Raw genomic sequence first — 13,375 nt, forward strand, 5'->3', positions numbered from 1 at the left:
GCCCAGCACGATGCCACGTACAACGAGCATAGGCGCGCACGGCACAAATGCTGATTAAAGTTGCTGTGGCTGGGGCCACACGTGGCAGTAGAAACGCTTCAGATGATGTGGTCTTCAACGTGGATGCGGAAGAATCGCAAACAGCACACAAAGTTCCCTTCTTGCGGGAATTCCACGGAATTCTTGCAATTTCGATAACACTAGGAGTAACAAGTCGATGAAACGAACACATGACGTCATTCCTACTACGATAGCCTTATTGATTATTCATCGCTAATATCGTGAATCGACACGGAAAGCATTTTCACTTTCATCTTCTTCACAGCATTTTCAATGCACCACGCTTTATCCTAGGTAACGGCTCAAATTCTACACGCACGTGAATAATTCTGAGAGCAGCCGCCACGGCACTAAAACCGGTATGCTTTGCTGTTGATATAAATAAAAGTACGCGAACAGCAAAAAACACTATGGATTGAAAACAAGAATGTAACCGTTATGCAAGATGAGATGTTACTGTTCCTTTCAGTTCTCGCGTACATTAATCTTAAAAGTATCACCCCACGAATCTGACGTAATACGGATTATCGATAGTCAAGGATCGTAGATTGCAGGAAAAGGTGGGATCCCGCCCACTTCCTCCCAATCGCCGTAAACAAACGGCCCGGAAGACGGAGCTTCGAGCGTTCAGGTGCGCTGTTTTCTACGAGTTCGATTGGAGCGCGCCAGCCTTGTGCACGCATGTTCCCGGACGTTATTTACGGCAACTAGGAATCACCCTCTTCTCCACAATTTACGATCCCGTGTAGGCATAACCCATCTGAAATCTGTACCACCCCACATTAGTGAGGTGATGATTTTCAGGCAGCATTTCGGCTTCACATCAGGACCAACATTTTCACCTCAATCGTGGTTGTATATTACAGCAGGAATAGTCTGGTAAGTGACGCTATTGTCAAGAATATGCTAACATGTACTGACGAATAAAACAAAGAAACTTGTCATCTCAGCTTCATTTCAGAGCTTTTGAGAAGGCCACTACCGCAGTCTTCTATGCATAAAATCACTAAGAGTGCAGCAAATGTGTCCTTTTAATGGGATTATTCTCTTGATGGATGTGTTTTTTGTATTCTTGTTTATTTGTATTCAGCATTTCCAAACTCAGCAGAGGAATTCGTTTTAAGACTGAGAAATTCCATTTAGGGTGGAAGAAAAACAGTATCTTCACATCTCTTCCATTTTCATAATTTCAGTTATTCATGTTTAGACGAACGTAAATCGAAATGAGACGGTAACGTAGTGAATGAATAAATTACTAGTATAACTGAATGAAGTACCAATTCGAAGACTTTCACAAATCCAACGCTGAATTTTCAGTGCATGAAAGTGCAGACAAAAGTTCGACGCCAGTATGCATAACAATAATGATTGATCACGCCGAAGTTCCACAGCCCTATTTTTCATGCAGAACTGTAGTGAACTAATCTTGTCTGCATGCGTATAGTGCGGAAAGCAAAGAAAAGTTGCATTCTAACAGTAGGACATAACAACAAATATTCAACAATTCCTAACCTATAAGTTTGCAAACAGTGAACTTATAATCATCGTTCATTTGAATAGCAATATCAGGATTGTCGGCTCCTTAGAAAAGCCTTGATTTGGAAAGCTCAGACAGAGTTGGCCCACTCCTCACTGACAGTCCGAGCAATCACCACACCAACTGCGAATCCAACTAGACCTTTGAACACCGACCTGAAAGAGCATTTGAGAACGAAAATCACACCGCAGTGTATTTGAAAAAAATTTGCTTTGAGGTTTTTTAGTGTTTGCAATAAATGCAAACACACTGTTCAGCACGCTTACCAATGATCTTCTTATTTTACCACTAAACTGAGTCCTTGCTGAGATGTTACTCCACAGAGTAGGCTAAGTAACAATAACCACAGGTAGTAATAGAAACATACACATGCTTCGCAGTAGGGGAGGGAGGACCTTGTTGACAACAAAGAAAAACAACTATAGATTGACACGTTGACGACGATGTCCGACGATGCCGTAAGACACTTTTTTTCCCGCATTACACAATGTCTGCTGGTATTGGGGACAGCATTATAAGAAGCATTTATGAGCAACTGCTTGGCTTACTTAGCTTGTTTATTTTGCCATTCGCACCTGTCTTCAGCTTTGGTCGAGCTGAACCCAATGATGACATTTTACAGAATAAGATCAAATAAGTGAAAGTTCCAAAAGTTGCAAGTTTCTAGTTTGTTGTTTTGTTTTTGTTCTTTCCGTTTCATAATACACCTCTACTGCGATAAAATTACGGATAACATTACAATTTTTAAACAGGTCGTGCCTGAGCACAAGCGTTAAGTTCTGTTATCAGTTCTCACATGTATAAATATAAAACCTCGAAGGAGTAAAACAACAGGAAGACGGTAGCTGTACTAGGAACATAACATTGATTAATCAAGGTATACTTTTGATACTCTTTAACTGACTGGATGCGAAAAAAAACTATTAAGTAAGGAAGACGGCAATTTAGCCAAACATAAGTTAACATTTCCTCCTGTCCTACGTAATAATTGTTGCCACCAAACGTTTTGTGAATCTCAGAGTTAATCCTCGTCATATCATTAGAAAATCACTCCCGGTAACACTTTCGTAGATTCTCTTCGCATTGTAACCCTTAACTGAAACTGTTCCTGGACTAAAAGCACTCGCAGAGTTTTCGTGGAGTTAGATCTGTTGATGGTGCGCTACCTCGGGCACCAATTTTTGATCTGCGTTCGAACTACTTCGTACATTACATCGGTCGTCGCCTACATATTAACATAAAATTCTTTTAAAAGAAACCCAGTAAAATGGTTGCTTTCGACAATAGCTAGTAAATTTGCTGCTTCGGGTACAAGCTTGTAAAATTGTTATGGGAGAAACGTTGGTCAACGAACTGGTTTTGAAGGATCAATCAGGTGAAAATAGTTCCGTCCTTTTTTTCTAGAGAAAACTAAATTTTTTCAGGATCTACTTGAAACTGGATTCCTCAGAACATTCTACTACCAAGAGGTGTAGATTTACAAAAAACTGATCATAAGGAACGGAAACTTCGATATTTTAATAAATAAATAAATGTATAAATGGCGCAGTCGGCTAGAGATCCGCTGCAGCCACATTGTCGATTGTTCAAAACCGTCCTAGTGCCGATCAAGCCTTTCTGGGCCGATCCCTCCTGGGTCGATAAATTGGTATCAGGCTTTCTGAGAGTATTGGCCCCCGGAAGTCACTGTATAAGCCAGCAAGCAATCCAAACCCTCAACGATTACGGATTGCAGTGAAACGCATTGGCGCATCCCAAGTGGATTAATACGCCAGTGACTTTTATCATTTGATAAATGCAAAACTGCTTACAACTGATACTCCTCTCATTAGTTCTGCACTTATAGAGTTATTCAGTTGTAAATGTCAAAATGTAAATGTTAGGTTTTCTCTATGAGATGATAGATTCTTGCGATATAAACATTCGCATTTTTGTTTTGCAATGAACTCAAACACGTTCTTGCAACATCCTCACGATACGGTGCAGACTCAAGCTAGCGATGAGATCTTCCTACGCTGAAAGTTTGCATGGAAATTGAGCGATACGACGACCTGAGATGTTTTGTTTTTCTGTGTAGAATACGAAGAACAACAAAAGTACATCTACTCACAGTCTTTCTTTCAGTTCCTTTAACATCGAAGACGATTCGACCCTGACAGGAGATAAACAGACGCAGCTCGCCGATAAAGCGAACTTTCTTCTACCACAACTTCTGCAGTCAAACTGACTTGCTTGTGGGATTTTTTTTTGCACCTAATTGGATGCTGGAATCTTCGTATTCTCATTTCTATTGTCCGAAAAGAGGAAGAAAGATATAGGAGAATGAAAAAGAATGCCAGAGTGATAATCTGCTAAAAGCAAAAGATGAAACATCATGTTTGTACTAATACGCTACGTCACTCACGTATTCACAACTGAATAGAAATAACAAATCACTGGATTCCGAAGAATAAACTTTGACACGAAAAAGAAAGACTTCGATGAAGCACTTACGCAAATACATAGACTGAGTGTACATATACACTCAGTCGAGTCAAAAGAGCATGAATTGTGGTGCAACCAAGTTGCGAAAATCCTCAGTAACCTATTTGAAAATCAATATTTCAAAATGCTTTTTAAAAAATATTTGTCTGCGCCTATTCTCTGCAGTTCATGGGGCTGGCTTTCAAGAAGCCTTTCCACGGATGAAATTCAACAAATAATCGAAGGAAAAGGAAAGAAATCGATGAAGCCACTCAGAGGAAACGAAGTGGACAGCCAAGAGTTAACATAAACAATAGAAAAATACGCTTAGAATCACAGGTACGATAGGGAGGAGCCGGAGCCTCCTCAGGTGAAGAGAGTGCAGCTCATGGGGTGCAACTTAAATGATGAGAATCCTTTCGCCAATCGACCAAAAATGAAGGGGTCCTCTGGCGACCGTACAAAAGTGAAGGGGTCCCTTCGCCAACCGTACAAAAGTGAAAGGGGTCGGAGCACCAGGTCCGACTATCGCATGTACGCTTAAAATCATCGAAAGCACCATCGAGGCGTTGATTTCAGCAGTACTCAGCTTTAAAAAAGAGGTAAAATCTCCAACAAAATGATTACACGATCGCTATCGTCATTATTATTAAAACCCAAAAGTTTCAGTAAGGCTGATATCATAATGATACGAATGTTATAGTTGAGTCAAACCGATCTGGCCTTGCGCCGAATCGCGTGACGGAGCAGCGGTTGGGTTCAAGGCGTGATCGTCGGTAGCCAATTGGATCCAATTGGACAACAGAAATGAGCGGAGCTAGTGAAGATCCCACCTCGGTCGGAACTGCTGCCATTTCCGCGACGCTTCAAGTCCAGTCGCTTACGCATCGACACCAGCTTCAGTTCGTTTTGGGACAACTATTCAAGTAGAATAATATAATCCATATAAGTATAACCACGTGGTCAATGTTACATTAAGCTGGTTTTATAGTCAAGTACTGTTGTGTGACCTACTCAGTGGCGCCCTTATTTATTTCTAGAGGCTCTTACTTACTCTTTTCTCCTAGTAACTTTAGCTTACATGTCAAAGATCCTCTAAGACTAATGCTTAGGTATTAGGGCCCCGACTGATTTAATCCTTTACCTCGAGAAATAAGGGCGCCACTGAGTGGCTGTGCTCAACTACATTTACCTAAAAAGTGCAGCATTCCTATCTTCACCTACTACCCTTGCGTGCATTTGCTTTCGGGAGAGTATGAAAATATGGAGGACATGGAAGATAACACTAACCAGTGGAAGGGATTATTGTAGATAGTGTTGATAATGGCGAAACGCGTGTTGATTGGAGGAGGAGTCGGAGGACCTTGCTGCACCCGGAACATTGTCTGCAACGTAATTGTATGGTTAATTTATTTACAGTTTTTATGTTGTCAACACCTACATCCCAAGTGCATATTTTAGATCACTGATCCAGGCAAACATTTCACGAGCCAAATACGAAATCAAATCACTGCGTAAGCTAATTTCACGACAAGACGAAAATTGGAGTCGGTAGTAAAAAGCATCGTCGAGTCATGAACAAAGAAAGTATAAATTGGGAGGTACCACACTGGGGAAAATGTAGTTTGGGTGGGTCCGCTCAGTTGCGCTCATATTTCTAGAGGCTCTAACTTACTTTTTCCCTTAATAGCTTTAGCTTACATGCCATAGATGCTCTAAGACTAATGTTTGTGTCTTAAGGTTCCGACTGATTTAGTTACTAACTTCCAGAAATAAGAGCGCGACTGTGTTCTCCCCAACTACATTTTATCCCCGCACTATTGTTCCCATTTCATATAAGACCATACAAATATAAATAAATACATACAAGGAACGCCCAGGAGTACGTCACACATAGAATAGAAATGAGCCTCTCCATCCCCACCGCATTACCATAGTCCATTTATAGGCGTCGACCAAAGTGTGCACGGTGTGGTTGTCAGGACATTATAAAAACTCTCTCTCAACTCTACTCTCAGTCTGTTGTGTCCTGAGATGATCTGGCAATCAGCGAATTTTATAAGGCATCTTTGAGAGAGGTCTAGGATTCACATTATTGCGTACCTGGGCAAAAAACAACTACGATGTACTTATTATATCGAATGCTCTAGAGAACAAAAAGATGGAATGTGAAGGGAGAGAGTAAAGGGTCCCATACACAGCAACCACACATATAGGCGTCGAGTAAAATGTGAAGCGTGTGAATTTGGGAAAGACATCCAACTCTACGAAGCTGAGCTATCCTGAGGCTCTTTAATGAGCAACAGCCGCCTGTCGAAGCGTAGGGTCGCTGCAGGTTATTTCTTACTATTTTGTGTAGGCTGGTGGAGTGATTTTTCACAGCACTTTTGAACCCCATTGATGATCAGCGGATTTGAATAGATTTTTTCCCGTTATTCGTACATATTAAGCTACATGCGCAGTTGGACAACCTCATCATGATTCTTATAGCAAGAGTAATGCAAGGGAAATGCCCAATCTGCGGGAAAAACAGAGGAGAGAAAGTGTACGAGCATCTGTTCTTTGTCCATTCTTACTCCAAAGACGCAATTAGACGCATCCAACAGGAAAACCGTCAGGGGAAAGCGAACACTGCGAATCTAATGCAGTGCCCACAGTGCGAATTTAAACTGAAGGTGAAGTTGCATAGTTAGTTAGTTAGTTTAATTACTTAATGTTATTTCTTCTATAAATAAATTGTCTATATTCTATAATCTATAAATTCACAGGACCACAGAGAGCTTGTCGAACATTTTGATGATCACCACGCGGATCGACCGGGTACGTACACTGTCGAATCTAAGAGTTTTACCGACTATGCCTCGTTTAAGGTATTTAATGTCATGTTTGTTTTTCTTGTGATTTTTGTTTGGTTTGGTTTAAGATATGGAAGGAGAAGCTAGAAGAGGAGTCCGTCACAAGATTTACCACTTTTTCGAAAAGCACTGGCCAAGCGTGTACGATCACATACTTCCGGTGCAGTAGGTCACTGGCAACCTCAGCGTATAGAGCTTCCGTCAAATCCACAAAAAAAGTTGTGAGATACTGTACAGCATTCATGACGGTGAGCGAAACCATCAATGTTCACTAACGGATCACTGAGGAATATATACAGGCTGCGGAGCGACAAGGTGAGGTTCGTGTGGAGTTTTGTCGACAACACTGGGGACACCAACAGGAACCTGCCCTCCTTACAATGAACGCCACGTCCGAGGCCTACATCGTATCGCTTTTGAAGGAAGGCTTCAAAAACGACCAGATCTTGAAGAAAGTGAGGGAGACCTGTAAAGGCAGCGCAGGTACACAGACGCGGCTTTACTACACTACGAGAAGGGATATCTGGTAAATAATTATGCAGTGGATTTTTGTCACATGAGTAGTATGGGTAGTGTTATAGGAACATCGCCACTAGGAACAAGGTGGACCCAGCTCGTAGGGTTAGAAAATTACAGCTGAACAACCACTGTCAAAAAGGTGGCTGTAACGTATGTCCGTATGGACTCCCCTGCGAATGCGACTGCAAGTTAGGGGTATCGTCCGCTCATGCAGATCTCTTGTACGTAGCGCAAAGTGTGTCTAGCAAGTATGACCTTTTTTGCTCAATTATCATTGCGCTAATTGGACAGAAAACGTACCTGGTACGATGGAAACCTTAGCTCCCATTACGGATCACGTCTCGATGACGGACGACTCACCATCCACATCTACAGCCACTGCTGATTTGAATACTGTCGAAGTCAGGATAGAGTCAGATGCCAACATACTTGATGACAATAGAGATTTGTTCCAACAGATGGAAGCAGTAAGTGAAAGAATTTATTTCCGCACTCATTACTAGTTTATACAAATGTTGTGTTTCAGTCGTACGCAGCGCTGCGTGAAGACTTCTTGTATCTTACGAAAGAACCTAGAGGTTGCATACGAGATCGGTTGACGGAAATGGTAGCAGCCATAGCGAAAGTGAGAGAAAAATGTGCAGTGGTAAGGTCGACCGAATGTGGGCCCACTGTTAAGAAACACCGAGCGGAATTATCAGTGGTAGATCGCGTGCCGATTTCCTCATCTATAAGTCTAGCTAAAGTAAGCGTACACTCAGTTTCAGTGTTTCTAACTTGAAATAATGTTTCGGAGAACGGTGATTCACGCAAAGCTGCAGAGGCACTGCAAGCACTTGCGGACTACTCTGTAGACTATTTAGAATCCCGTGTGAAGTGCGTTCAAAGAGCACCGGATGACTGCGAATAAGATGAATGGCTTTGGTATAGAAATTGTAGGGTGTGCGCTCACGAAAAGTCCACCGGAGGAGAGGGATCTCATTGCCCATATGAAATAGGAGAATTCCGATGCAGTCTGATTCCCTAATAGTTTAAGCGTAGTAATTTTTCTTCAAATTGCTTGATATTGGTAGTTGTTGTTATTCATTTGTTACTACTGCCGCCGACACGTCCTGCAAAACCAACATTTCCTACGGTTCCCATTTCATGTTCGTATATGTATTTTTAGGTGTTCCTTTTTGTGTAGTTGTTGTTCAACTAATATTCTTGCTGAGGAGTTCTTTGCGTGTAGTTTGTCTTCAGAAATTGTAACTTATGTAGATACGATTCGTTGATTGTTGATTTTACACTAGTGGTCCAAAGAAAGTCCAACGAGCTTTTGACAATAAATGTCCTGTACGATCGTATATGAAACTAATAAATGTTCATACTAGTGAGGTATACACATACGATGATTTGAACAAAAACAAATAGAGTATGTGTGAAGAAGTCGCCAACGAAAGTTACTCTGAATATGAACCGTTGGATAATAAAACAGAAGAACATGTCATAAAATAATAAAACTTGAAATGCAAAATTCTAGACAAATTATATTTGCAGCACTATTTACCTATAAACGTAGGCAAATCAGAAAAGCAGATAGTGATTCAGAACCCATATCGGTGGTCCCAAAAACCCCAAACTCTCATTTCGCGCTTCGCCGTGAAATCCCATGCCTGAGCAGTCGACACATTGTACATTTCAAATGAGTGATATATAGATTTGACATATGCGTTCGCTGTAAATAATGCCGCAACGCGTCCTCGGTTAAAGAAAGCATACCACGAATCTGATATGGTGCGGATTTTAAGTAGAGAATCCGTATACGGGATCCTGGATCATGCAGACGGGGTAGTTCCGCTCACCTCTTCCTGCATCACTGCAAACAGCCGCCTCTAGAATGCTGTTTTGTACGACGCTATCTATTGCACCTTGCGCCGCCTCCGCCCTGCGATTCGACGGAAATCAATCCGGACTGCCCCTATAGGCAGTAAAGGACGCTACGGGTGGCACGCAGAAATAGAAGGCATCGTGCAGCATTCAGGGGCCGGCTGCTTGCAGTGATTCAGGGAGAGATGAGCGGAACCACCGCGGTCTCCATAATCTAAGACGCCGTATACCGATCCTCCACCTGAAATCCGTACCACCCCAGATTCGTGGTATGCTGCCTTTAATGCGTACGCTAAACTCTCTCTACAACAAACCTCAGAGCCTCTTTCTCTGTCATTTATCTACCTCTTCATTATTTCTTCATACATTAATGCATAAATAGGATTGATCTGGTCTATCGTTTGTTTTGCTCTCTCTGAGGGTAAAAATTATCGCAGTTCTTGCCAAGCTCGACCCTACGTTAGCAAATGTCTCCACGTTATGCCCTAACAGCAATGTATCCTGAACAAGCTCACCTCCGATGGTGTCAGTCATGTGGAGGACAGTAGATCAATATCTACAGTTACATCAGAAAAAAGAAACTGCTCAATCAAGCCATGCTAGATAACAGCGAACAGCGACCATGACCCTTCTAGCTAGTCAAGTTCAGCATTCTTACAGCAACAAAAGTTAATCACAACAACATGCCGTTTGGCGAAATCCTCCGATCTCGACAAAGGTCCGCAGCCGCAGCAGAGCTGGCAGCGATTTGAGATTTGGACGAAGTCCAAGTCGTATTGTTTGCGTACCGTGTGTAAACTGCACACAAAACAACATAGCGCCTAATCTTAGGAACTCCCGCAGTCGTGTGATTTCGGCACTTATCCGTTGTGGTGGAGGTTGTTATAATTGTGAGGTGCTGTTCGGAAATTGTCTTTCCTTTCTTTTGCTGTTATGTTGGTTGGACTCGATGTGTTTATGTCCGCTCCGTAGTGATCTTGTTCGGTTCCTCTTGTTATCACTTTACAAACCTCTACTTTTGAAATGACGTTTACAACATTTTCAGGAATGGCCAGTGGACTTGGCAAGAAGAGCAGTAGCAGATCAGTTGCCACAAAAACGCTTATTATTCAGGAGTACAAAAGGCGCCTTCGAGATAATATCCGTTCCCTCAATGATAATTTCATCAATATTTTGAATGCCACGAAGGTGTGAAAAAGCATAACCAAGTTTCTGTTTTCCTGACATGGTTTCCATGTATTCTAGATCAACACCGATGATGCAGCCCACAAGAACAGCTCGGGAAAAATGACGGAGTACTACACAATAAAGAATGAAATGGCAGCACGAGCAGCTCTTATCGTATGTATATGTTCTCTTTTTAGTTCCCTTAAAGGCATCACTCCACGAATGTGAGGTGGCACGGATTTCAGGTGGATTATTCGCATACGGGATAGTAGACTATGGAGAGGGGGTGATTCCGTCCATTTTTCCCAATTGCCTTAAAAAACGGCCTGGAAGATACGGCTTCGGGCGTTCTGGCGCACTATTTTCTACAAGGAGTTCGACTGGAGCGCGCCAGCCTTCTGCTCGCGCCGATTCTTCCGGGCCGTTTCTTACGGCAATCAACAAGAAATGGACGGAATCACCCTTCTCTCCATAATCTACTATGCCGTATACGAATACTCCACCTGAAATACGTACCACCTCAGATTCGTAGGGTGATGCCTTTAAGGTCTACCTCAGTTTTCCTTTTTCTGGGTATCTTTCTCATTCTTTCTTCAACTTAAAGGATGAGGAGAAAAAACAAAGCATTTCTGTTAGCTTGTTCCGATCGAGAAAAAAATTAAATTCTTGCAGTGATACCTGCTGCAACACAAAAATCAGGAAGTTCTTTCAGTGAACCTCGACAAGTAACATTTATTCAGTGCAATGTTGAAAGATGTGTGAAAGAAGTCTGTTTCGCACTAAATCGTCACTTTTCTCTTGTCGTAATGTCAGTATTATTTAGCTTCTTAAGTGGAGTATACAGTGCAGTGCAGTCCATGAAGTGTATATACGTCATGGGCGCTAAAGGAGTTAATTAAATTTAATTAACTGTCATTAATTTCAGTTATTTTAATTAGCCAAAGTTCTAGAGATAGTACATTGATTAAATAAAATAATTGATTGGTTGATCGTTTGATTTGAGACTGATTGAGATCAATTACTTGGAATGCTGATCACAAGTTGAAGTGCATCATTCTTGTGGGATTAACACGCATATGCTACATTGTACTTGCATACTCATAGCAAAATATCATATTCCTGATCGTTTTCTCTAGGGTGCCCTCCTGTGCAAAGTGCACTTTTTCCTTGAGATGTTAGGGCACAACACAAAATAATGCCAAAAGTTTTCCCTAATTGACAGTTGTAAATACAAACCAAAGTAATCTTTGTAAAGTTGGGTTTGAAATAGAGGAGTGGAAATAAGTTGTAATAAAATTCTTGATCGCGTTGTTGAACCTGCAGCATTACGCTCGTATCGTTAATAGCTTTGGGTTTAATAAATAGTGAAAAACAAACGTTTCGTAACCGCAATGACATTTAAAGGCATCACCCCAGAAATCTGAGGTGGTACGGATTTCAGGTGGAGTATTCGTATACGGGATGGGAGACTACGGAGAGGGCGGTGATTCCGTCCATTTCTTCCTAATTGCCGTAAAAAACGGTCCGCAAGATACGGCTTCAGTCGTTCTGGCGCAATATTTTCTACAACGAGTTCGACTGGAGCGCGCCAGCCTTGTGCGGCATCGCATCTTTCGGGTCGTTTTTTACGGCAATTAGGAAGAAATGGACGATCACCCTCCTCCCTAGTCTCCCATCCCGTATACGAATACTCCACCTGAAATCCGTACCACCTCAGATTCGTGAGGTGATGCCTTTAAGTGTCAGTGCGGTTACGAAACGTTTGTTTTTCACTGTTTATTGAACCCAAAGCTATTAACGATACGAACGTAATTCTGCAGGTTCAACAACGCGATCAAAATCAAGTACTAGTTTTGGGAAGAGTTTATCTATAATACTGACGTGTTTTCTTCCATTTTTATTTGTTTTATGTTAGTGTAAAGTCTTTTTTCCCCTGGTTTTAATCCATTCCCTTCGTTTTATGGTTTTTTAAATGTTAAATGATGTTAAAGTGTTTAATATTAAATTAATGTTTTTTAGTATGGTACTCTCATGTTTTCGTATCAGCTCTATTTTTAACTTGGAAATTATTGGTATTATTATTTTCTCTAGATTCTCTTCAGTTTCCCCTTCATAAGTGTGCACTACTCTCGTAAAGCACTATTCAAGTTGAGTTTGGCCTGTGCAAGTGCATAGCCTTGAACTCCTACAATGCTTATTTGTTATTTCTTTTCTTTTAAATTAAAGTTCGTTCAAATCTAGCTTGCTTTTTATAGGTCAGAGCTTGTGACGAACTCTTGAAGTTAACCAACGACCTCAAAGAGTTTTTAATCCTGCATGACTTCAACTTTCTTACGCATGCTATAAAGTCGTGAGTTTTTTTTTTTAACTTCTGCTCGGTGAAGGTAAATTCTTACTTCCTTGTTTATAGTTGAATTACTATTATGTGATCTAAAGTATAGTAGTAATCCCATATTTATTAAAGAGTTCTTGACTCATCTATTGCTGTATACACTTGTACTGTGTTCTCTGTTTCAGAGCAGAGGAAGAGTGCGATAAGAAAATGAAGGCTCAAATACAGAAGCACAACGCAATGCGTCTGGATGTGACGAATTTACTCACAGATATGGATAAGGAAATAATGGAACATTTTACGTTCCGGCATTAGTTGCTGATTTTCTGGTTATGAGATTCCTCTCTTCGGGTGTCCGCAGCCGGTAAGGTTCTGATAATAATCTTGGTTATATTTATTGTTTTGAAATATATGTATGCCTCATATGCACTGCAAAATTTTCGTGCTTTTATTTGTTCTCTTGTGCTTACATATTATTCTGCTTTGAATTTTCGACAGTATGGAAATGCATCTGTACAGTTTATTAAGTAATTTTCCGATCTCCAGAACTACACTGATTTACAAGATTTCTAA

General features: G+C 41.2%; 4 protein-coding genes across 6 annotated transcripts; 3 read left to right on the forward strand and 1 right to left on the reverse strand.

The window, feature by feature from the left end:
* Nucleotides 1-1,667: 1,667 nt before the first annotated feature.
* Nucleotides 1,668-6,002, reverse strand: RB195_002646 (uncharacterized protein; the record flags this gene model as incomplete). 2 transcript variants are annotated; one of them, XM_064200002.1, is made up of 3 exons in its annotated part: nt 1,668-1,752; nt 5,351-5,445; nt 5,928-6,002. In XM_064200002.1, 3 exons carry the CDS (start codon nt 6,000-6,002, stop codon nt 1,668-1,670), a joined length of 255 nt encoding a protein of 84 aa, XP_064055883.1. The 2 variants fall into 2 exon arrangements, with proteins under 2 accessions (XP_064055883.1, XP_064055884.1); XM_064200003.1 differs by having other exon boundaries at nt 5,928-5,978.
* Nucleotides 6,003-6,355: 353 nt separating this feature from the next.
* Nucleotides 6,356-7,819, forward strand: RB195_002647 (uncharacterized protein; the record flags this gene model as incomplete). 2 transcript variants are annotated; one of them, XM_064200005.1, is made up of 8 exons in its annotated part: nt 6,356-6,395; nt 6,551-6,735; nt 6,829-6,880; nt 6,984-7,056; nt 7,109-7,163; nt 7,215-7,441; nt 7,497-7,655; nt 7,726-7,819. In XM_064200005.1, the coding sequence occupies 8 exons, from the start codon at nt 6,356-6,358 to the stop codon at nt 7,817-7,819; spliced, it is 885 nt and encodes a 294-aa protein (XP_064055886.1). The 2 variants fall into 2 exon arrangements, with proteins under 2 accessions (XP_064055886.1, XP_064055885.1); XM_064200004.1 differs by having other exon boundaries at nt 6,829-6,930; nt 6,984-7,163.
* A 73-nt stretch (nt 7,820-7,892) lies between these two features.
* On the forward strand, nt 7,893-8,309 carry RB195_002648 (uncharacterized protein; the record flags this gene model as incomplete). The annotated part of the gene is made up of 3 exons (XM_064200006.1): nt 7,893-7,901; nt 7,961-8,179; nt 8,298-8,309. 3 exons carry the CDS (start codon nt 7,893-7,895, stop codon nt 8,307-8,309), a joined length of 240 nt encoding a protein of 79 aa, XP_064055887.1.
* Nucleotides 8,310-8,762: 453 nt separating this feature from the next.
* Nucleotides 8,763-13,117, forward strand: RB195_002649 (uncharacterized protein; the record flags this gene model as incomplete). Its single annotated transcript, XM_013452016.1, has 4 exons — nt 10,351-10,491; nt 10,549-10,644; nt 12,726-12,820; nt 12,988-13,117. 4 exons carry the CDS (start codon nt 10,351-10,353, stop codon nt 13,115-13,117), a joined length of 462 nt encoding a protein of 153 aa, XP_013307470.1.
* Nucleotides 13,118-13,375: the final 258 nt, after the last annotated feature.

The sequence above is a fragment of the Necator americanus genome, chromosome IV, assembly GCF_031761385.1.
Source record: "Necator americanus strain Aroian chromosome IV, whole genome shotgun sequence".
Taxonomy (NCBI): domain Eukaryota; kingdom Metazoa; phylum Nematoda; class Chromadorea; order Rhabditida; family Ancylostomatidae; genus Necator; species Necator americanus.